The 24646-nt window shown below is 51.6% G+C and overlaps 2 protein-coding genes and 1 long non-coding RNA gene across 4 annotated transcripts; 1 reads left to right on the forward strand and 2 right to left on the reverse strand.

Moving 5' to 3' along the window:
- Nucleotides 1–1523: 1523 nt before the first annotated feature.
- Nucleotides 1524–14845, reverse strand: qsox2 (quiescin Q6 sulfhydryl oxidase 2). The gene is made up of 12 exons (XM_081611115.1): nucleotides 14513–14845; nucleotides 9847–9947; nucleotides 8774–8822; nucleotides 7995–8100; nucleotides 7837–7927; nucleotides 7578–7723; nucleotides 5449–5586; nucleotides 5184–5313; nucleotides 4867–4989; nucleotides 3879–4029; nucleotides 3621–3809; nucleotides 1524–2918 (listed from the first exon to the last, which is right to left on the reverse strand). Exons 1-12 carry the CDS (start codon nucleotides 14745–14747, stop codon nucleotides 2425–2427), a joined length of 1953 nt encoding a protein of 650 aa, XP_081467241.1. The 5' UTR covers nucleotides 14748–14845; the 3' UTR covers nucleotides 1524–2424.
- Nucleotides 14846–15598: 753 nt separating this feature from the next.
- cfap77 (cilia and flagella associated protein 77) lies at nucleotides 15599–21780 on the forward strand. Of its 2 annotated transcripts, none has more exons than XM_081611129.1 (6): nucleotides 15599–15732; nucleotides 16776–16843; nucleotides 18792–18891; nucleotides 20979–21216; nucleotides 21296–21389; nucleotides 21480–21780. In XM_081611129.1, exons 2-6 carry the CDS (start codon nucleotides 16778–16780, stop codon nucleotides 21636–21638), a joined length of 657 nt encoding a protein of 218 aa, XP_081467255.1. In that variant the 5' UTR covers nucleotides 15599–15732; nucleotides 16776–16777; the 3' UTR covers nucleotides 21639–21780. The 2 variants fall into 2 exon arrangements, with proteins under 2 accessions (XP_081467255.1, XP_081467254.1); XM_081611128.1 differs by lacking the exon at nucleotides 15599–15732 and adding an exon at nucleotides 15745–16212.
- An 87-nt stretch (nucleotides 21781–21867) lies between these two features.
- On the reverse strand, nucleotides 21868–22192 carry LOC145552946 (uncharacterized). Its single transcript, XR_014089095.1, has 3 exons — nucleotides 22130–22192; nucleotides 21963–22076; nucleotides 21868–21928 (listed from the first exon to the last, which is right to left on the reverse strand). It is a non-coding gene; the product is annotated as an uncharacterized LOC145552946 (long non-coding RNA).
- Nucleotides 22193–24646: the final 2454 nt, after the last annotated feature.

Raw genomic sequence — 24646 nt, forward strand, 5'->3', positions numbered from 1 at the left:
CAGAAAGACCCAAACGATCCCCAGAAAGACAGCTGGGATGTGCTGGTCCAGAACCCAGAACTGGACCGGTTCAGGTTCTGGGGGAGTCACACGGTGCGGTTCTGATTGTGGTTCAGGTCTGGTGGAAGCATCTGCACCGGTTGCAGTGTTCCTGAGGACAGGTCGCTGTCACGAGGTTCTGGTTCCCACCCAAAGTCAGGGGGAGGCTGTTTCCAGCTGCATGGTCCCCACCGGGTCAGAATGGGCCCCCAACGGGTCAGAATGGGTCCCCAACGGGTCAGAATGGGCCCCACTGGGGCCAGAGGGCTCTGCTTTGACCAATCTGACCAGATCCTTGATCTACAGTTCAGAGGATAAGAGAGAATCCAGAAGATTAAGCAGAGAGGGAGGAAGGAGAGACGGAATCATGGATTAACATGAATCCAACATGGCCGCCTTCATCCAGAGCAGGAAGAGAACAAAATTATTTAAAACACATCAACCCAACATGTAACAAGCTGATGAAATGATGTATTTCAGTCAGAAATGAACCCACCCAGAAAGCAAAAATCTTTCATGACCTGGTTTGGACCAATTATTTTACATGAAAGATAGCTGTGCGTCAGATTAACGGTCTTACTAGAAACACAAGAGAACAAAGGTTCCGCTCAGAACTGAGAGGAAAAAAGAGCGCTTAGCTTATGTTAAAAATGTAATGCATTAAAATGTAACAAAAATTTTAATTCTGATCTCATTAGAATAAAAGTTTGGATAAAACTTAATTTGAAGGGGTGTGTTTAAGACTGACATGACAGTCATAAACATGACATAACACCTGTCATGAGCATGAAGAAGTCTTTATGGCAGTTATCATGAAGTTTCATTCAGTAAATTATGACACTTTTAATGCAAAGTTGCTCTAAAAGTTGCATTGAAAGTCCATTAAAAATGACAACTTTGCATGAAATTATCATAATTTACAAAATCATGCAAAGTTGGCATTTTTAATGGACTTTTAATGACACTTAATGCAACTTTGCATTAAAAGTGTCATTATTTACAGAATGACACTTCATGACAACAGTCAAACATTCATAAAGACTCGTTCATGTTCATGACAGGTGTTACGTCACGTTTATGACTGTCATGTCAGTCTTATGCACACACCTTCAAAGAAAGTGTTACCAAAGTTTGTTCTTGGCATTATTAGGGTGCCAGTCACCCGAACCCCCAGTACTTAGATTGAAAATAATTATTTTAACTGAATGCACAGTAATAAGGCATGTTTTATGGAGTATTTAGTCCATGACAGATGATCAGCAAAAGGAAAGGAAGCCAGAGGAATTTCAGTCCAACAGCAGCCATGATGGATCAACGTGAAGGTCCATGGGGAGTTCGGGTCCGATCAAACAGCACATTTCTCATTTTATCTCCAAGCTCTGGCAGTTAAACAGTTCCATACAATAAATAAAAAAAAGTGTTGAACTTTGACCCAAGGCAACTTTACATCGACTCTGTTTTGAGGTTTAAACATGACTCAGAGCTGCAGCAACAAGATTTATTCACACATCAACAAAGATTACAAATAATCAGAAAAACACAATCTGATTGAAACAGATTCACAGCAGGAAACACCAGAGGGAGTCACAGAGAAACATCAATGAGTAAAACACTGCAGAAACACCTGACCGACTCAAACACGCCACCTAGATGAGAGCAGGTCAGAAATCAACCTCAGTTGAACATCAAACACTCAACCAGGAGTCTATTAACGTTAACAGTTTGTGAGAGCTTCATGTTTGACCACCAGAGGGCGTCAGAACGGAGCAGATGGAAGCAGCTTCATCAGCTGACACACATATTCTGGTTTTCCTGCTGTGATCGGACCCTGACTCAGAACCAGTCTTAACTGGACCAGATCGAAACCACGCTTCAATCCAGTCCTGGTTCTACAAACCGAGCTCTTCATGGAGGTCCAACTCCTCAGTCCTCACCCGTTCCACTGGTACCCGTCCAAACAAGCAGCCGGGTTCTGGGCCGGTCCCAAAGGGTTCTGTTCATCAGCAGGCCCAGCATTTGTCACAAAGAGAACTCAAACTCCAGTCTGGTTCAGATTCAGATACTGGTTTCTCATCGCACCCACTGGTCCATGAAAAAAACCTGGTTCAGAGTCCAGTTCATGGCCCGGTTTTGAGTCCAGTTCATGACCAAAACTTTTCACAGTGTAAAATAAATAAAAACAGAAATAGGTAGAGCATCTTAAATCACTGTCCAGCGCCGATATGACCTGGTCGGGCTGACCCGGTTCTGGTAAAAAACGCTGACCAGTTCGATGGATCTGTTCTGTCTGAGACGCTTCCTTTCAGAACCGTGCAGGAAAGTCAACCAGGGACAGGAAGCAGCGGTTCTGACCCAGTCAGAGTTCTGGTTTGGACCGGCTGCAGGTCAGACGTGGAGTCGAGCGTGGCGCAGCTTCCACCTCCTGGACCGGACTTTGAAGAAGAAGAAGAGCAGCATGAGGAAGAGGCAGGAGCTGCCGTACAGAACCACGCAGAGGCTCATGTCCACGCTGGTGAAGCCCAGGCCCAGAATCCAGAACCCGCCCTCTCCTCGGATCAGAACCGCCTGCTCCACCCGCCTCGGACCCGGCTGGATGGGTTGGAGGTCCGCCTGATCCTTTCCTTTCCTCTCCCCTCCAGCAGCCGGGCGTTCCTCCTGAGGCCGTCTGGTCTGAGCCGGACCGGCGCCGGCAGGGAGGCGTGGGGAGGTCAGGGAGTAACTGGGGTTCAGGTTGGACGCGCCGTAGTGGCGGCGAAGGAAGGCGAGGACGTTGGCGTGATTCCAGACGTGGACGCCGTTGCTCTCCTCGTGGCAGGCGGGGCAGAGGGCGGGGCTTGGCCACGGCGCTTTGGGGGAGACCGGGTCGTCACTCAGAGACCCTGGAGGAGAGGAAGAGGAGGGCGAGATGAAGGAGGAACAAAGATGGAAACAACATGAAACCCTGGAACCCAGAAAACAAGATGGCCGCCTGAAACGCTTCCTTCCCTGAGTGGAGCCGGAATTAAGATGGCGGCTTCCAGAACCACTTTATCTGTTTTTTGTTAAACTGTTCAGTCAGCAGGAAGGAGGCCATGGGATTCTCTCTGAGGTAAAACCATCAGCGCCTCCAGAACTCATCCTCACTTCCTGGACCAGAACTCTCCAGGGCTGCTGGTGGAGTCCAGCCGGGTTCTGGGCTCGGCCCGATCCGCTTTACTGAGTTTCTGCTGATGATACTCAGCAGAAACTCTATAATCCAAAACTCTATAGATTTATCTATAATCCAGGTTAATCCAGCCTGTTAGTAGATTACAGACAATAAAACCTGGATGGCTCCAAAATTCCTGCTTTAAATTCTGACCCGACTGTTTCTGGACCAGAACCTCTGAGCAGAACCTGATCAGTGGATCACTGATCTGATCAAGTAAAGAAGCTCCGAGTTATTCTCTCTGTAAAACGAGTGTTTCAGCCACTGAGCTGACTGAAACGAGGTGTTTCAGTCAGCTCAGTGGCCCCTGCAGGTCCCTGGCCCCGCCCCCTCCCGGGCCCCGCCCCCTCCCGGGCCCCGCCCCCTCCCTGGCCCCGCCCCCTCCCTGGCCCACCTGCCAGCCTGGTGTTGACCCGGTTATGCTGGTTCCACAACCACAGGACTTCGTCCTCTCGGCTCGTCACCTGGTCCATGCTGGCGGCCGCCGCCTGCTCAAAGTGATGGCCGCACTCCTTACAGCCGAAGAACGTCCGGATGTAGCGGCGCATCACCTGCAGCACCGGTGCCGCCTCGCCCTCCAGACCTGCGTGGCGTTCACTCACAGTAAGGACACAAACCTGGGCTGAGACCTCGGGATCTCTGCGTGTCGTACCTGAGCCGTCCAGCGCAGCGGGCGCGGCGTCGTGCTGGACCGTCAGGACGTGGAACAGCGTCCACAGCGCACACGGGTAGCCCCGCAGCCCCGGCCTGCTGCCCTGGCAGCCAACCCAGCGAAGCTCCGCCCCCAGGAACACGCCAGAGATCTGCTCAGAAAACAGGAAGTCACCTCTCTGCCTGTGACCCAGAAGCACCAGTTCAACCCACATGTCAGGTCCTGGTGAAAAGTGAGAACCTTCTACTGCCCCCTACTGGTTAGGTGTACAGGTAAGGAAAGCGATGCAGTCTGTTAGCATGGTTAGCATTAGCCTAGCGATAAGAACGCGGGACATAGGGAAGAGTCTGGCCCGGCGCTTAATGGGATCCCCAAGGTGGTGCTCCAGCCTTATGTTGACCGCTGTGGTTAGCCAGCAGCCATGTTGTAGGCCAAATGAATAACTATGGGAAAAAGGAAACAATCCTTATGTCTGACATCTGACCACCGACTCTGGGCCTCCAGATGCCCCCACTCCCTCGTTCTAACCTGACAGGAAGGTGCCATCAACAACTTCCTGCCACGTTGACCCTGTCAAAGGTTCTGACAGGGTCAGGGCTTAAAACGGGGCTTCGGCATAAATGAATGAAAAGTTCTCTGTTTGTTGGAAGTCCTGGTGTGTGTGAGTGTGTGTGTGTGTGTGTGTGCGTGTGAGTGTGTGTGAGTGTGTGTGAGTGTGTGAGTGTGTGTGAGTGTGAGTGTGTGAGTGTGTGTGTGTGTGTGAGTGTGTGTGAGTGTGTGAGTGTGAGTGTGTGTGTGTGTGAGTGTGTGTGTGAGTGTGTGTGTGTGTGAGTGTGTGTGTGAGTGAGTGTGAGTGTGTGTGTGAGTGTGTGTGAGTGTGTGTGAGTGTGTGAGTGTGAGTGTGTGTGTGTGTGAGTGTGTGTGTGAGTGTGTGTGTGTGTGAGTGTGTGTGTGTGTGTGTGAGTGTGTGTGTGAGAGAGAGATTCACCTTCATCTTGTTGTCCACCAGGTCCAGGACGGCCTGGTAGGGGATCTGCTGCAGCGGCAGACTGAGTAGCCAATCAGAGAGCGTCTCCATGAGCTTCACCACGGAGCCTCCGACTGGATAGAGCTACGGGAGGAAACGGTCAGCGGGGGTCGACAACCAAAGAATATCCGACCGTATTCAGGATTCTGCAGATCCAGCAGGACCCATTAAATCGGTTCTGATTCTCTTAGCACCAGTGGTGGGAATCAATAGCAGAAACGCTAGCTGCATTAATGCTAAAGCACTAATCTAAATGAGGTTCTGCTTTCAGCCGTTACCTTGGCAACCAGAGCAACAAAGTCCTTGAAGACCTTTAGCTCCGCCCCCTCCAGCGTGCCGTGGGCGGCCAGCTCCACCCGCAGCAGGTAGTGCAGCGCCGACTCCAGGTCGGCCGTGTACACCTGGGACCTGCGGGGACACGCAGCATTCAGCCGGTCCCGGCAGGCCGTCGGGTCGCAACCGCAGACCGGACCCGCAGACCGGACCCGCAGACCGGACCCGCAGACCGGAACCGCAGACCGGACCCGCAGACCGGACCCTCACCTGTCAAAGTCCCGCCACGGCTCGGACGTCTGTCCGTCCTGCAGCGCCCCGATCTGGGCCGCCTCGGAACTGCTGTGGCGCTGCACGCCTGGGAGGCTCCGCAGCAGGGAGGAGAAGAAGAACCGGAGCGGCTTCTCGCTGCAGGAGGAAGAGGTCAGGGGTCACAGCTAGGTTCAACACCCATAATTCAATCGTTTCTCTGTGTAAGCTAATAAACACATCAGTTCACCAAGGGTCAGGGGTCAGGGAGACAAGGCAGGACGACACCTTTGTGTCATCCTGCCTAAAGCATCGGAGATTTAAAGAAACTTTGATCTGTTAGATGGAAAAACTGTACAGGTTAACTGGGTGAAACCTCAGCTAGAGGTCACACTGGAGGTCACGCTAGAGGTCACATTGGAGGTCACGCTAGAGGTCACACTGGAGGTCACACTGGAGGTCACGCTAGAGGTCACACTGGAGGTCACGCTAGAGGTCACACTGGAGGTCACACTGGAGGTCACGCTAGAGGTCACACTGGAGGTCACACTGGAGGTCACGCTAGAGGTCACGCTAGAGGTCACACTGGAGGTCACGCTAGAGGTCACACTGGAGGTCACACTGGAGGTCACGCTAGAGGTCACGCTAGAGGTCACACTGGAGGTCACGCTAGAGGTCACACTGGAGGTCACACTGGAGGTCACGCTAGAGGTCACGCTAGAGGTCACACTGGAGGTCACGCTAGAGGTCACACTGGAGGTCACACTGGAGGTCACGCTAGAGGTCACACTGGAGGTCACACTGGCGGTCACGCTGGAGGTCACGCTGGAGGTCACACTGGCGGTCACACTGGAGGTCACACTAGAGGTCACGCTGGAGGTCACGCTGGCGGTCACACTGGAGGTCACGCTAGAGGTCACACTGGAGGTCACGCTGGCGGTCACACTGGAGGTCACGCTAGAGGTCACACTGGAGGTCACACTGGAGGTCACACTAGAGGTCACGCTGGAGGTCGCGCTAGAGGTCACGCTGGAGGTCACGCTGGAGGTCGCGCTAGAGGTCACACTAGAGGTCACGCTAGAGGTCACACTAGAGGTCACGCTGGAGGTCACGCTGGAGGTCACACTGGAGGTCACACTGGCGGTCACACTGGAGGTCACGCTAGAGGTCACACTGGAGGTCACGCTGGAGGTCACACTGGCGGTCACACTGGAGGTCACGCTAGAGGTCACACTGGAGGTCACACTGGAGGTCACACTGGAGGTCACGCTGGAGGTAGCGCTAGACGCCACGCTAGAGGTCATGCTGGAGGTCGCGCTAGACGCCACGCTAGAGGTCATGCTGGAGGTCACACTGGAGGTCACGCTAGAGGTCACGCTGGAGGTCGCGCTAGAGGTCACGTTGGAGGTCACGCTAGAGGTCACACTGGAGATCACGCTGGAGGTCGCGCTAGAGGTCATGCTAGAGGTCACGCTGGAGGTCACACTGGAGGTCACGCTGGAGGTCACGCTAGAGGTCACGCTACAGGTCACACTGGAGGTCACGCTAGAGGTCACACTGGAGGTCACGCTAGAGGTCACACTGGAGGTCACACTGGAGGTCACGCTAGAGGTCACGCTGGAGGTCACGCTAGAGGTCACGCTGGAGGTCACACTGGAGGTCACGCTAGAGGTCACGCTAGAGGTCACACTGGAGGTCACGCTAGAGGTCACACTGGAGGTCACACTGGAGGTCACGCTAGAGGTCACACTGGAGGTCACACTGGAGGTCACGCTAGAGGTCACGCTGGAGGTCGCGCTAGACGCCACGCTAGAGGTCACGCTGGAGGTCACACTGGCGGTCACACTGGAGGTCACGCTGGAGGTCACACTGGCGGTCACACTGGAGGTCACACTAGAGGTCACGCTGGAGGTCGCGCTAGAGGTCATGCTAGAGGTCACGCTGGAGGTCACACTGGAGGTCACGCTGGAGGTCACGCTAGAGGTCACGCTACAGGTCACACTGGAGGTCACGCTAGAGGTCACACTGGAGGTCACGCTAGAGGTCACGCTGGCTCCAGACACATTCATATCTGTCCTAACTGCTGATTTAGAGCAGCTCTGGCAGCAACAGGTCAAAGGTCAACCCACAATTCAGCCTCCCTCTCACACCTGTGCAGAGGGGCGTGCGAGCCGTTGGGGTGCAGCAGGTAAACGGAGGGGAAGGCGGCCATGTTCAGGACATCCAGCAGGGGGAGGTCAGAGGTCAGAGCTCTTCTCACTTCAACGTCTGAGAACTGTAACAAGTCCAGGATCACCTGAACGCAGGATGAGGTCAGAGGTCAGGAGGAACCACAAGAAGTTGCTGCCTGCCTGCAGGTTGAACCAGGAAACAGGAAGCAGCTCCAATCTTCCTCCTCCTCTTCCTCACCTCCCGGCCAACGAACGACCCCGCCTCCTCCACGATGATGGCAGTGTAGTGGTCCGACCTTTGACCCAGCAGGGGCAGCAGCTGAGCAGCGCTGGACACAGAGAGGTTAGCAGTGAAGCGAATGAAGCGGGCCAGAGGTCCGGTTCTGGTTCTGGTACCTGTAGGGCTCCAGCGGAGGGCAGCTCTGGGGTCGGTCCGTTCTGCTGTGGTTCTGCAGGATGTTGACCATCAGCTGCCGGACGGACCGGACCTCCCGGTCAGCTCCTGCAGGGACACAGAACCGGTTCTGACAACAAGAAGCCGACCAACCGGACCTCAGCAACAAAGTGGTTTCCATGGTGATTCCCTCCTTTACCAGGTTGTGGGAAGAGCCCACAGGACCACTGACCCAATTGGACGGGTTCAACAGAACCTCTTTGTCGAGTTTGTCCAGAGCCAATCAGAACCAAAGCCACTGGGAGGGAAAGAGAATGGGCGTGTCTCCCTGCTCTGATTGGACAGAAACCAGGAAGTCCTCCAGCAGAGGGAGACGGAACCAAACTGGTTAAGCCCAGAAGGTTCTGGATGTTTAACCGGGTCAGAACCATCATCACTCTGAGCAAAAACATCCTGGGAGAAAATCTGGGATTCGATCAGAATGAAAACTGGGTCAAAGAAAGTCGAGCTGTGCTCCGCGGTAGGGAGCTCTGGTCCGGTCCGGACTTTTTTTTTTTTTTTTTTTTTTTAAGTTTATTTGATAGGGACAGACACACATTTACATAGACAAACTGAATAAAACAGCAGTCCCATGTTAGCATCATGGTGCAATAGCAACAGCTAATTCGCAGCACTTGTCCCTTTAAAACTTTATTCACCGTTTTAGATTTAACAGATTAAACAGCAACTAGTTTCCTTCCACACAGAATCGTAAGGGATCAGAGGCCTGAATGAGTCTCACCTCTGTAGATCGTCCCTTTGTCCGCCGCTGAGCTGTGAGCCACAAAGAACTGCAGAAAAAACACAGCAGGCAATTACAGGGCGGGCCAGCAGGGGGCAACAGGTAGTAACGGGACGGGGCCAGCAGGGGGCAACAGGTAGTAACCGGACGGGGCCAGCAGGGGGCAACAGGTAGTAACGGGACGGGGCCAGCAGGGGGCAACAGGTAGTTACGGGACATGGTCAGCAGGGGGAAACAGGTAGTTACGGGACATGGTCAGCAGGGGGCAACAGGTAGTAACGGGACGGGGCCAGCAGGGGGCAACAGGTAGTAACGGGACGGGGCCAGCATGGGGCAACAGGTAGTTACGGGACAGGGCCAGCAGGGGGCAACAGGTAGTAACGGGACGGGGCCAGCAGGGGGCAACAGGTAGTTACGGGACAGGGCCAGCAGGGGGCAACAGGTAGTTACGGGACGGGGCCAGCAGGGGGCAACAGGTAGTAACGGGACGGGGCCAGCAGGGGGCAACAGGTAGTTACGGGACGAGGCCAGCAGGGGGCAACAGGTAGTTACGGGACGGGTTCAGCAGGGGGCAACAGGTAGTAACGGGACAGGGCCAGCAGGGGGCAACAGGTAGTTACGGGACGGGTTCAGCAGGGGGCAACAGGTAGTAACGGGATGGGGCCAGCAGGGGGCAACAGGTAGTAACGGGACGGGGTCAGCAGGGGGCAACAGGTAGTTACGGGACGGGTTCAGCAGGGGGCAACAGGTAGTAACGGGACAGGGCCAGCAGGGGGCAACAGGTAGTTACAGGACGGGTTCAGCAGGGGGCAACAGGTAGTAACGGGATGGGGCCAGCAGGGGGCAACAGGTAGTTACGGGACGGGGCCAGCAGGGGGCAACAGGTAGTTACGGGACGTGGTCAGCAGGGGGAAACAGGTAGTTACGGGACGGGGCCAGCAGGGGGCAACAGGTAGTTACGGGACATGGTCAGCAGGGGGAAACAGGTAGTAACGGGACGTGGTCAGCAGGGGGAAACAGGTAGTAACGGGACGGGGTCAGCAGGGGGCAACAGGTAGTAACGGGACTAGTACCTTGAATGTTGGGTAGAACTTGATGCTGAACTCTTTGCAGACCTCAAAGTTTTCCTCCTGAGCGCAGTCCAACACGGCCACAGCAATGGCCTCATTCCAATCTGACGGACAGAATCAGAACCAATCAGAACCATACCTGTCAAGTTTTGGGCTACAGAATAGGGAATATATCCAGGCTGTGAGGGGGGGGACATGGAGTAACGTAATAGGACTGGAAGACTAACGTAAGAACTGTAAGAACTGAGAGAGGGTATTGTATACCACACATAAAACCTGGGAGAGCAACTAACGAGAGAGCGGCGGCACAATCCGGGATATTTATGGGAGTTCGGCAGGAAAGGGGGGTAAAAAATGGTAGTTTCCCAGCCAAAACGGGAGACTTGACAGGTATGATCAGAACTGAAGCCTTAATTTCCTCTTCATCAATTCACACATCATATCTCTAGATGGGAGCAGATCGATCGCCCACCGGTCATAATCGGCCGATTTCCGTGAAAAAGTGTATGATCGTTGATCGCCGATCACTTTCTCTTGTTGCTGATCACCAAAACCAATCACCTATATTTCACTTCACAGCCTGCAGCTGATCTCTGCAGAATCACTCAGCATTAATCAGCTGGCCAATCAGAACCAGCATTAATCAGCTGGCCAATCAGAACCAGCATTAATCAGCTGGCCAATCAGAACCAGCATTAATCAGCTGGCCAATCAGAACCAGCATTAATCAGCTGGCCAATCAGAACCAGCATTAATCAGCTGGCCAATCAGAACCAGCATTAATCAGCTGGCCAATCAGAACCAGTGTTTATCAGCTGGCCAATCAGAACCAGCGTTAATCAGCTGGCCAATCAGAACCAGTGTTAATCAGCTGGCCAATCAGAACCAGCGTTAATCAGCTGGCCAATCAGAACCAGCGTTAATCAGCGAGCCAATCAGAACCAGCGTTAATCAGCTGGCCAATCAGAACCAGCATTAATCAGCTGGCCAATCAGAACCAGCATTAATCAGCGAGCCAATCAGAACCAGCGTTAATCAGCGAGCCAATCAGAACCAGCATTAATCAGCTGGCCAATCAGAACCAGCATTAATCAGTGAGCCAATCAGAACCAGCGTTAATCAGCTGGCCAATCAGAACCAGTGTTAATCAGCTGGCCAATCAGAACCAGTGTTAATCAGCTGGCCAATCAGAACCAGCGTTAATCAGCTGGCCAATCAGAACCAGTGTTAATCAGCTGGCCAATCAGAACCAGTGTTAATCAGCTGGCCAATCAGAACCAGTGTTAATCAGCTGGCCAATCAGAACCAGCATTAATCAGTGAGCCAATCAGAACCAGCGTTAATCAGCTGGCCAATCAGAACCAGTGTTAATCAGCTGGCCAATCAGAACCAGTGTTAATCAGCTGGCCAATCAGAACCAGCGTTAATCAGCTGGCCAATCAGAACCAGTGTTAATCAGCTGGCCAATCAGAACCAGTGTTAATCAGCTGGCCAATCAGAACCAGTGTTAATCAGCTGGCCAATCAGAACCAGTGTTAATCAGCTGGCCAATCAGAACCAGCGTTAATCAGCTGGCCAATCAGAACCAGTGTTAATCAGCTGGCCAATCAGAACCAGTGTTAATCAGCTGGCCAATCAGAACCAGTGTTAATCAGCTGGCCAATCAGAACCAGTGTTAATCAGCGAGCCAATCAGAACCAGCGTTAATCAGCTGGCCAATCAGAACCAGCGTTAGTCTTGATTCAGTAACTCATGATTGTTTATTTTTATGCTTTTGACTTTAATGAATGTTTCCTCTTCTAGACATTATTTGATAATGTTGAGATTTATTCCTGTATAATTTATAGCTGAGAGCCTCACTGATAAATATTATTTAACTGATTGCAGGTTTTTCAGTCCGTTTGACTGAATAGCTGCTGTTTTTACTGTTCTAGTACTCAAGATCGGTCTTGTCCAAAATTCTGTTCCCCTGTGAAAATGACTGAATAGCAGCTGAAAAATATTCGTTTCCCCTCATAACTTTGGTAAATAAAGAGCAACTGCTTCCAAGTTCTCAATTGCATGTAGTTTCCTACAAATGTTCTTAATCCATCCATCCATCCATCCATCTTATCCGGGTCGGGTCTCGGGGGCAGCAGCCTCAGGAGGCCCAGACTTCCCTCCCCATCACTTCCAGGTCCTCCAGGAACCCCAAGGCGTTCCCATAGAGAGACATCGTCCCTCCAGCGTGTCCTGGGTCTCCCCTCCTCCCGGTGGGACCTGAACTCCTCACCAGGGAGGCGTCCAGGAGGCATCCTGACCAGATGCCCGAGCCTCAACTGGCTCCTCTGGACGTGGAGGAGCAGCGGCTCTACTCTGAGTCCCTCCCGGATGACCGAGCTTCTCTCTCTAAGGGAGAGCCCAGCCACCCTGCGGAGGAGGAAACCCATTTCGGCCGCTTGTACCCGTGATCTCGTTCTTTCGGTCATGACCCAAAGCTCATGACCATAGATGAGGGTGGGAACGTAGATCGACCGGTAAATCGAGAGCTTCGCTTTTTGGCTCAGCTCTCTCTTCACCACGACGGACCGGTACAGCGCCCGCTTCACGGCAGACGCTGCCCCAATCCGCCTGTCGATCTCCCTTCTTCCCTCATTATGAACAAGATCCCCAGATACTTAAACTCCTCCACTTGAGGCAGGACGACCCCCCTGACCCGGAGAAGGCACTCTACCCTTTTCCGGCTCAAGACCATGGCCTCGGATTTGGAGGCACTGAGCCTCATCCCGGCCGCTTCACACTCGGCTGCGAACCGCTCCAGTGAGAGCTGCAGATCACGTTCCGATGAAGCCAACAGGACCACATCATCCGCAAAAAGCAGAGATGTGATCCTAAGGCCACCAAAACGGATCCCCTCAACACCTCGGCTGGTCAGAGATTCTGTCCATGAAGGTAATGAACAGAATCGGTGACAAAGGGCAGCCTTGGCGGAGTCCAACTCTCACCGGAAACGAGCCCGACTTACTGCCGGCAATGCGGACCAGACTCTGACACCGGTCATACAGGGACCTGACAGCCCGTATCAAAGGGCCCGGTACCTCCACAATGTTGGAGGCATCGCTTGGCTAAAACATCTTGACGTCGTCCAAAATAGATGACATGAACTTGTTGGTTCCATTGTTGTGGCTGATATTTTGTGAAAATCCGGCAGAAATGCTACACTAATCGATTCTGCAGTCGAAATGAAAGACGCCATGTTTACATAGAAACTAGGCACCGCGAGGCTTTGTTTGTGAGACATGCAGCCACGTGGGGGTTTTGAGGGCGTTTCTGGGCGGAGCTTGGTGAGGTCCATTAGCACGTCGCCTGATGAGAAAACAGCTTCTGGTTCCTCTAAGCTCCGCCCTAAAGAGGGCGTTCCCTGGTGTGTCACTTCCTTTAACCTGAGCTTTGTATAGTGCGTGTATATAAGAGCAAGCAGCTGAGAGAGAGGAAAACAGAACTATTTATTCCCAACAACACCGAGAAACCAGCAGGACCACATTGTTCAGCAGATGGCTTGGTCTATCTGCTGACCTCTGACACCAACAGCAGGTCTGCAACCAGCTGGTCCTCACAGGAACAGTTTTATCTGGGCTCCTGGCGGAGGAACATCAGCAGGGCAGCTGGTTTCTGATTCCCCAGAGACTGGAGGCAGATGGCCTGGTTCCCACAGAGGGGCCTCAGGTTCCCACAGAGGGGCCTCAGGTTCCCACAGAGGGGCCTCAGGTTCCCACAGAGGGGCCTCAGGTTCCCTCCCTATTTAAATAATAGTCTTTACCACCTGTGTAAACTTTGCTGGTGAATGTTATAACACATAATATAAGTTTTATAATATGTGTTACATTGTTTCATTTCTAATATAGGCTCTTGTGTCAGATAATCTAAGTCAATGTTAGAGAATAATTAATTATTTTAGATTTACAGAATCTCAGTTATCCTTCATAGCGGCTGAACCCGTATTACACCAAACACTGTAGCTAATATTAGCTGGTATCTATTAGCCGGTGGACAAAAATACAGTAAAGTAATATTCTAATCACAATATATACACAATAATATGTCCATCTTACTTGTGAAATGTTGTCTGTGGAGCCTCACATCAATAGTCCATCGATCAGAACAACAATATCCTCAGTGCTGAGGCATCTTCTGCTGTTTTGATTGAGCAAAGTAGGAGGGACGACCTCTCCAAGATGGCCGCCGTATCTCCTGCGCCGGAGCAGCCAATGCGGGTTTACTCTTATATTATGTGTATGGATTTCCCTCCCAGTTGGTCACCATAACCAGCAGCGGGTTAACCAACACTATGGTCACGTGGTTAGCGTCAGATAAACCTTCCTATCAAAACCTCTTGGAAAAACTTTAGTTTTAAGCTCTGAACTCCAGTAAAAACAAAACAGCCGCTGTTTGAAGCCAGCTGAACAAAGACAGAATTTTATTTGAAATAATCGTCTAATTTAAATTAAAAGACGCCGAACTGGTCCGCACCTACTTCTCAGTTCGGGTCTGGACCGTTGGCAGCTCAACACCTGCTGCCGTTTCCATGATTATCGGAAAGTTTATGAAAGGCAATTCTGAATGGAGTCTGGTGCAGCTGCTCCCAACGGAACAGCAGACCGAGCCCGAACCGGGCAGTGTGGACCGGTACCTTTCACGTCCTGAGCCAGAGCCTTCCATGTGCTGGAGTACTGGATGCAATGTCCGCACCAGGAGGAGTAGAACTGGACCAGCCAGGCCGAGGAGGAGTTGGTGACGGTGGGCTTCAGGCTGCTGCTGCCCAGGATCACCAGCGGGTCCTCCTCCGAGTACAGCCGCCCAGAGCCGCCCGCAGAGCCGCCGCACAGCCACAGGAGCCCCGCCGCCTGGAGCCACAGCCGGAACATCTTTGCTGGGCCGTCAGGGATCCGGAAAGTTTCTGAACAGAACCGGTTGCTGGTTCCGGGGACACGTGAGCGCAGGGGCTCTAGCTTCTGAAGCTGCAAAGAGGGCGGGGAGGGGGAGCGCGCAGAGGTCTCACTGTGATGTGTTTACTGGAGACCAAACAGCCTCGAACAGGAGAGCAGAAGCGATAAAGCTTTCATCGATATCTGAGTTTAATAAAAGCTACACTGATTAAACTCCTCTGGTTGTTATGGTGACAGCTATGTCTAGAGGTGAACCTCAGTAAGTAGAATCTCATCAACAACAAACTAGTCCCAATTTGATTAATAAAATTTAATTGTTATTTTTCTTTAAGTACTGATTCCAGTCACTTCCTGAATTAATTTGCTAAAATAAACGAACTATTTAGTGTTATTCCAGTTTGTTCTGGACGACGTGTCAGAAATGAATTGTAAAGTTTCAGGTTTTTTCATTAACATGACTGCAGGCTGTGCAGCGGCGCAGTTGGTAGCACTGTTGCCCTGCGATGGACCGGAGACCGGGCACCAGAACCTCCCGACCCCACTAGGGTGTAAGAAAATCTGCCTGTTAATATTTTATTGCTCTGTATCCACTGGTAACTGTTTGTAACTTCCTTAATCCGAGAATCCCGAGCTGAGGTTGAGGTCAGAATCAGAAACATCTCGCGATTCTTCTCGTCCTCAGGTGAAGACGGAGAGTTTTGAGGGCTTTTTGTTTGTTTCAGCTTAAAGTCGTTCATTTGTCTCAATAAACGATCTTTTTCATGTGACGCAAAGATGACGTATCAAGTGTGTTGCGTTCGCGGAACTCGGAAGTTGCTCCTCCGTTCTGAAACCAGCTGGTTGGAGCAGTTTTCGGTGGTTCGGGTGGTTCTGGTGGCGACAGAACTTAAACATAAATAAACTGAATTGAATGTGGAAGAAGAGTCACCAGGAAGTGGGGTTCTGTCTTCCTCTGAGCTCAAAGGTCAGATCCACACACGATGCTTCGTCACTGCGGTCTTAATTTGATCTCATTAGTTTCGTTTTTTCCCGTGTTTCCTGAATGCGGCAGAGCTAGCTGCCGCCCCCTGGAGGCTGGAAGGGGGACGTGCTCAGGTGTCGCTCCAGGTTCAGTCGGTTCTGAAGGCTGCTTTCTCCTGACGCCACGTTAAAAATGTCGCCTGTTTTCAAAGTGGGTTAATCGTATTTAAATAAGCGCTGAAACGCTTCGTCAGAAGGCCAGACTTTATTTCACTCTTGGTTTGCGTTTTCAAAGATTCTTTATTTTCTGCTCAGTTTATCTCGCTGAATTGCAGCTAACTATTGAGAAGTGCTTGTTGTCAAATTGTTTTTGGAATCTAATCAAGATTTAAAAAAAAAAAAAAAACACGTTCCGCGTCCCGTTACCATGACAACCATCCAACTAACGACGGCCGTCGCAGGGACGAAGCTCAGATGAACTCAAGTGAGTTATATTCAGTCTCTGCTCCTCAGGGGTCCGTCACCTTCTTCACTGTCTGCCCTGCTAACAAGAACACATTTTAATTCATCCATTTCTCATTCTAGCTCAGTTTTATGTTCATTAATGCAAATGTGCAGCCAAGAGGCCACCATTTAATCCGTTTTTATCTGAATTATTACACTGTAGTAACTTCGGCCTCCTCCGCAGCAGCTAAGACTCTTTAACTGTTTTATCCGTTTGCTCTGCTTCCGTTTCGTGACTTCCGGCATCATTTCATTATCCCAAAGTCTCTACTGATATTTTGACACATTAATAATAATAATAAGAAGAAGAATTAATAATAATAATAATAATAATTCAAGTGAGAGCCATTTCCGGCTGTTTCTACCTGCGGCGGTCATAGTTCCGGTTCTTCAAGGTTCTGCAGAGAGTTCGGTTCGGCCCGGTCCTCTCTGAAGAACCTGTAGAACCGGCGGTGGGCTCCTTAGAGTATCATCATTAATTAATAATAATAGTGTTGTTATGACCTAGTTTCATTACAATCTGCTTCCCCTCTGACGTCACAGGTATGATTGCATCACCGCGGCTGGGCGTCTTCAGAGAGTCGATGCTGCGGGACCCGCTGCTGATCAAGGTAGAGATCAGGCAGTACATTATGACCACCCAGGGGCGCCGCCTCGAATCTTGGGCCCCATGACAAAAATGAAGTTGGTCCAACCTGTTACTGTGACGGTTTCCTGAGTTTTTCTCCATATTTGTTAAAGATGCCACCATGTTAAGCTATGAGACGGATAATCTGTGGAAACAATCAATCTTCTCCACCTGCTCCCTGAACTACTATTGTTAGCTAAAGTGATGCGCCGTTCTGACCACAAACAACCAATCAGAACCAGGAGGAGGGTCTTAGCGCTGTCAATCCTCCTCATCCACTCACTGCTAAATGTGCTAATGGTGGAGGAACAATTTATTACAGGAAACTGTTTAGCTGCCGTCATTGGTAGCTATGCTAACTAAACTAAGCATTAGCAGTTTGAATTTGCACAGCTCTGTGCTATGCTAGCTGCAGCCCGGCTCTGTGCTATGCTAGCTGCAGCACGGCTCTGTGCTATGCTAGCTGCAGCCCGGCACAGAGTGAGGGGGAGGAAGGATGAGCAGCACCACATGAGGTTGTGATTGACAGCACTAAAACCCGCCTCCTGCCTCTGACTGGTTGTTTGTAGCACTGAGAGAAAGCAGAGGAAACAGATTTTTCAGATTACCTCTCATATCAAACTGTCACAACATAATGACAGTTTTAACAAACATGTGAAAAATATATTTATATAAAAGTTACTGCAGCTTTAATTTCAGTCAGGAGGGACGTGGCAGCAGATATCTGTGATTTAAATGCAAGCCCAGGTAAAACAGTCCAGACAGGAGGCTGCTTTTTATTATCATTTTATAAAGATTGTTTGAATTTCTGTCAGCAGCAAATATGTTGTTTTTGTTGTGTAATTATAAAAAGAGCAAAGACAGAGAAATCCCTATGGATCCCTGGAATGATGCTAACTAGCTTGTTATTGAACACAGTGTTGCTCAGTTTTTTCACTGGGGGTGTGGGGGGTTAGAGCTGCTGCTGACCGACTCACCTGTTGTTAAGTGGTAAAAGGTGCAGGGAAGAGTTAAATATATGAATATGTTGGCATTTCTTTTCCTTAATTCATTCAATGCTATGGAGGCAAACAGTGGTCTGTAGCTAAGCTAACTATGCTAAATGATTGATAATCTCAGTCTACTCACCTCTTGGAGAAGAAATTCTTGTCTTTTCTCTCATCTGTTTTTTTAAACTTGACTTCATTATTTTTCTAGGCAGCATAGTAACCGCCATGTTTCTTGTCTTGTACTGACTGCGGCTGAAAACGTCACCGCCCAGCAGGAACGAACCATTTAACGCAGATCCAGGGGGGTTCAGTGTAAATATGGACGTCTGCGTTTTGGTCTGGGAGGGAAACATTTAGCTTTTACTGCTAAAACCATTTAAAACACAACAACAGTAACTGACAGGTCCCCGATTTTTATTTAACGTCTGTAAAAGCAGTTTTTTGTGGAGGCCCCTGTGGTCCAGGGCCCTTACGGCGCCACCTGTCAGTGGGCGGGGCTTATCAGGTCTTCAATGTTGGACCAAAGGAACCAGGAACAAACGGGTCGCCCAACCGGGTCAGAACATACTGGCCAAGGTATCATCAGAACCGGACTGGTGGTCTGATGGGTCGACCCGCTGGGTTTTATGTCCTGCATGTCCTGAGAGAACTCGCAGAACCAGAACCCGTCTCTGCGAGCGGCCAGGACCGACTGAAGGCTCGAGAAGGCAGTGGCGCCGCCGGGCAGACTGATGGGGTCGCTCTGTGCCAGCCGCTCCTTCTACAGGATGAAACCAGAGAACGGTTCTGTTCTAACCGGGTCCAGCTCCCCTCAGCCGACTGACGGCTGGACCCGTTTTTTACCTAGACCCCAGAACCAGCTGGCTGAGCAGAACCGCTCACTCTATGAGATGAGAAGGTCAAAGTTCAACCGTGCTAAGCAGCGCTGCGCTCTGTGTGCAGGCTCCGCTGGGGAGGGCCCGGTCCAGGGGCCTCACCATCCCGGGTCCAGATTTCACCTATGGAGCCAGCACCATGATGAAAGACGGAAGTGTGGCTGAAGGTAAGCCCCGCCCCCTGCTAACACCTGACCGGACCTGGAGCCACTGGACCGGGCCGGAACCGGTCCGGAACCGGGTCCTGGTTGGTCCAGAAATCTGCTGGACCCCTGAACCCAGGCTCGGTTCTGGTTCTGAACTGCTGCTCATGTCCAGCCCACTCCAAGGAGTTCACCAGAACCGGTTCCAGGGTTCGGACCAGAACCGGTTTTAAGGTGTGGCTGATTGTCCTTTAAGGATGGAAAGACCGGAATGTGTGTGTTCAGTGTGTGTTGTGTGTGTGTTCAGTGTGTGTTCGGTGTGTGTGTTCAGTGTGTGTTCAGTGTGTGTTGAGTGTGTGTTCAGTGTGTGTTGTGTGTGTGTTCAGTGTGTGTTGTGTGTGTGTTCAGTGTGTGTGTTCAGTGTGTGTTGTGTGTGTGTTCAGTGTGTGTTCAGTGTGTGTGTTCAGTGTGTGTTCAGTGTGTGTTCAGTGTGTGTTCAGTGTGTGTTCAGTGTGTGTGTTCAGTGTGTGTGTGTGTTCAGTGTGTGTTCAGTGTGTGTGTTCAGTGTGTGTTCAGTGTGTGTTCAGTGTGTGTGTTCAGTGTGTGTTCAGTGTGTGTGTTCAGTGTGTGTTCAGTGTGTGTGTTCAGTGTGTGTTCAGTGTGTGTGTGTGTTCAGTGTGTGTTCAGTGTGTGTTCAGTGTGTGTGTTCAGTGTGTGTTCAGTGTGTGTTCAGTGTGTGTTCAGTGTGTGTTCAGTGTGTGTTCAGTGTGTGTGTTCAGTGTGTGTTCTGTGTGTGTGTTCTGTGTGTGTTCGTTGTTGNTCAGTGTGTGTGTTCAGTGTGTGTGTTCAGTGTGTGTGTTCAGTGTGTGTGTTCAGTGTGTGTGTTCAGTGTGTGTTCAGTGTGTGTTCAGTGTGTGTTCAGTGTGTGTTCAGTGTGTGATTGACAGATCACAGCAGCCTCAGGTTAATCTCAGCTCCTCCACACCTGAAGCGAGTCTCTGACTGACATGATCGTTGCCTGAAGGCAGATTTTAGTGAGAGAAACTGAGTCTGTCAGCTGAACACACACACACAACACACACTGAACACACACACACAACACACACACAACACACACACACACACACACACACAGACACACACAGACACACACAGACAAGGTATTTGGTTCTCCAGGTGTTTGGTTCCAGGTGTTTGGTTCCAGGTGTTTGGTTCCAGGTGCTTGGTTCCAGGTGCTTGGTTCCAGGTGTCTGGTTCCAGGTGTTTGGTTCCAGGTGCTTGGTTCCAGGTGCTTGGTTCCAGGTGCTTGGTTCCAGGTGTCTGGTTCCAGGTGTTTGGTTCCAGGTGCTTGGTTCCAGGTGCTTGGTTCCAGGTGTCTGGTTCTCCAGGTGTTTGGTTCCAGGTGCTTGGTTCCAGGTGTCTGGTTCCAGGTGTTTGGTTCCAGGTGCTTGGTTCCAGGTGTCTGGTTCCAGGTGTTTGGTTCCAGGTGCTTGGTTCCAGGTGCTTGGTTCCAGGTGCTTGGTTCCAGGTGCTTGGTTCCAGGTGTCTGGTTCCAGGTGTTTGGTTCCAGGTGCTTGGTTCCAGGTGTCGTGTTTGGTTCCAGGTGCTTGGTTCCAGGTGCTTGTTCAGTGCTTGGTTCCAGGTGCTTGGTTCCAGGTGCTGGTTCCAGGTGTTGGTTCCAGGTGCTTGGTTCCAGGTGTCTGGTTCAGTGCTTGGTTCCAGGTGCTTGGTTCCAGGTGTCTGGTTCCAGGTGTTTGGTTCCAGGTGCTTGGTTCCAGGTGCTTGGTTCCAGGTGCTTGGTTCCAGGTGCTTGGTTCCAGGTGCTTGGTTCCAGGTGTTTGGTTCCAGGTGTTTGGTTCCAGGTGCTTGGTTCCAGGTGCTTGGTTCCAGGTGTCTGGTTCTCCAGGTGTCTGGTTCTCCAGGTGTCTGGTTCCAGGTGTCTGGTTCCAGGTGCTTGGTTCCAGGTGCTTGGTTCCAGGTGCTTGGTTCCAGGTGCTTGGTTCCAGGTGCTTGGTTCCAGGTGCTTGGTTCCAGGTGCTTGGTTCCAGGTGTTTGGTTCCAGGTGTCTGGTTCCAGGTGCTTGGTTCCAGGTGTCTGGTTCTGTGTTGCAGCTCTGTCCAGCTGGCAGCTGCAGATCGAAGCCGACGAGGCCGTGGTGAAGTTTCAGTGTCCGGACTTCGTGGCTCTGAACCGGGATGCGGTCCGGTCCGGTCTGGTGACGTCCAAGGAGCTGAGGCAGTACCGAATCCAGATGGGCGACGTTCCGGTCAAGGCAGCGGAGCACCAGCAATGCAGAACCTCACGGCGGCCCCATCTGGTACCGGACATCGTGTTCGGGATCCGCAACAGGTGAGGAACCAGCTCATCCGGCTGATCGGTCCGTTATCGATCAGATTGTGGCTCAGATCGATTATTGATGTCTGATCAGGCCGTCCTCTCCGCTGGCCGACGTCCTGGCTCACCACTACGGCCACCGCTGGCTGGAGGAGCAGCTGAGCCGGAACCGACCCGGCAACCTGATGGTGAGGGGCGGTCCAAACGTCACCGGGCTTTTAGAACCCGACCGGCACTCGTCTTGGAAGTCCCATTGATTATTGATTGGATCACCACAGGCTAAACCGGGTCGCGCTGCAGAAACCAGAACCAGCCTGCTGAGGAACGCCAGAACCGAGGCGGTCCAGAAGAAACCCTTCACCCTGCCTCAGTTCTCAAAGGTGAAACACACACCTGACCCAAACACACACCTGACACAAACACACACACACACCTGACCCAAACACACACACACACCTGACCCAAACACACACCTGACCCAAACACACACCTGACCCAAACACACACACACACCTGACCCAAACACACACCTGACCCAAACACACACGTGACCCAAACACACACACACACCTGACCCAACACACACACACACCTGACCCAAACACACACGTGACCCAAACACACACACACACCTGACCCAAACACACACACACACCTGACCCAAACACACACCTGACCCAAACACACACCTGACCCAAACACACACCTGACCCAAACACACACACACCTGACCCAAACACACACCTGACCCACACACACACCTGACCCAAACACACACCTGACCCAAACACACACACACCTGACCCAAACACACACACACCTGACCCAAACACACACACACCTGACCCAAACACACACACCTGACCCAAACACACCTGACCCAAACACACACCTGACCCAAACACACACCGGACCCAAACACACACACACCTGACCCAAACACACACCTGACCCAAACACACACCTGACCCAAACACACACCTGACCCAACACACACACCTGACCCAAACACACACACACCTGACCCAAACACACACCTGACCCAAACACACACCTGACCCAAACACACACCGGACCCAAACACACACCTGACCCAAACACACACCGGACCCAAACACACACACACCTGACCCAAACACACACCTGACCCAAACACACACCTGACCCAAACACACACCTGACCCAAACACACACCGGACCCAACACACACACACCTGACCCAAACACACACCTGACCCAAACACACACCTGACCCAAACACACACCTGACCCAAACACACACCTGACCCAAACACACACCTGACCCAAACACACACACACCTGACCCAAACACACACCTGACCCAAACACACACCTGACCCAAACACACACACACCTGACCCAAACACACACACACCTGACCCAAACACACACCTGACCCAAACACACACACCTGACCAACACACACACCTGACCCAAACACACACCTGACCCAAACACACACCTGACCCAAACACACACCTGACCCAAACACACACCTGACCCAAACACACACACACCTGACCCAAACACACACACACCTGACCCAAACACACACACCTGACCAAACACACACACACCTGACCCAAACACACACACACCTGACCCAAACACACACATCTGACCCAAACACACATCTGACCCAAACACACACACACCTGACCCAAACACACACACACCTGACCCAAACACACACACACCTGACCCAAACACACACACACGTGACCCAAACACACACACACGTGACCCAAACACACACCTGACCCAAACACACACCTGACCCAAACACACACACACCTGACCCAAACACACACCTGACCCAAACACACACCTGACCCAAACACACACCTGACCCAAACACACACACACCTGACCCAAACACACACCTGACCCAAACACACACACACCTGACCCAAACACACACACACCTGACCCAAACACACACACTGACCCAAACACACACACACCTGACCCAAACACACACCTGACCCAAACACACACACACCTGACCCAAACACACACCTGACCCAAACACACACACACCTGACCCAAACACACACACACCTGACCCAAACACACACACCTGACCCAAACACACACCTGACCCAAACACACACACACCTGACCCAAACACACACCTGACCCAAACACACACCTGACCCAAACACACACCTGACCCAAACACACACACCTGACCCAAACACACACACACCTGACCCAAACACACACACACCTGACCCAAACACACACACACCTGACCCAAACACACACACACGTGACCCAAACACACACACCTGACCCAAACACACACCTGACCCAAACACACACACACCTGACCCAAACACACACCTGACCCAAACACACACACACCTGACCCAAACACACACACACCTGACCCAAACACACACACCTGACCCAAACACACACCTGACCCAAACACACACACACGTGACCCAAACACACACCTGACCCAAACACACACCTGACCCAAACACACACCTGACCCAAACACACACACACCTGACCCAAACACACACACACCTGACCCAAACACACACACACGTGACCCAAACACACACACACCTGACCCAAACACACACACACCTGACCCAAACACACACACACCTGACCCAAACACACACCTGACCCAAACACACACCTGACCCAAACACACACACACCTGACCCAAACACACACCTGACCCAAACACACACCGGACCCAAACACACACACACCTGACCCAAACACACACGTGACCCAAACACACACACACCTGACCCAAACACACACCTGACCCAAACACACACCTGACCCAAACACACACCTGACCCAAACACACACACACCTGACCCAAACACACACACACCTGACCCAAACACACACACACCTGACCCAAACACACACCTGACCCAAACACACACCTGACCCAAACACACACCTGACCCAAACACACACACACCTGACCCAAACACACACACCTGACCAACACACACACCTGACCCAAACACACACACCTGACCCAAACACACACACACCTGACCCACACACACCTGACCCAAACACACACACACCTGACCCAAACACACACACACCTGACCCAAACACACACACACCTGACCCAAACACACACACACCTGACCCACACACACACCTGACCCAAACACACACACACCTGACCCAAACACACACACACCTGACCCAAACACACACCTGACCCAAACACACACCTGACCCAAACACACACACACCTGACCCAAACACACACACACCTGACCCAAACACACACATCTGACCCAAACACACACACACCTGACCCAAACACACACCTGACCCAAACACACACACCTGACCCAAACACACACCTGACCCAAACACACACACACCTGACCAAACACACACCTGACCCAAACACACACACACGTGACCA

The sequence above is a fragment of the Poecilia reticulata genome, chromosome 9, assembly GCF_904066995.2.
Source record: "Poecilia reticulata chromosome 9, P_reticulata-male-v2, whole genome shotgun sequence".
NCBI lineage: Eukaryota > Metazoa > Chordata > Actinopteri > Cyprinodontiformes > Poeciliidae > Poecilia > Poecilia reticulata.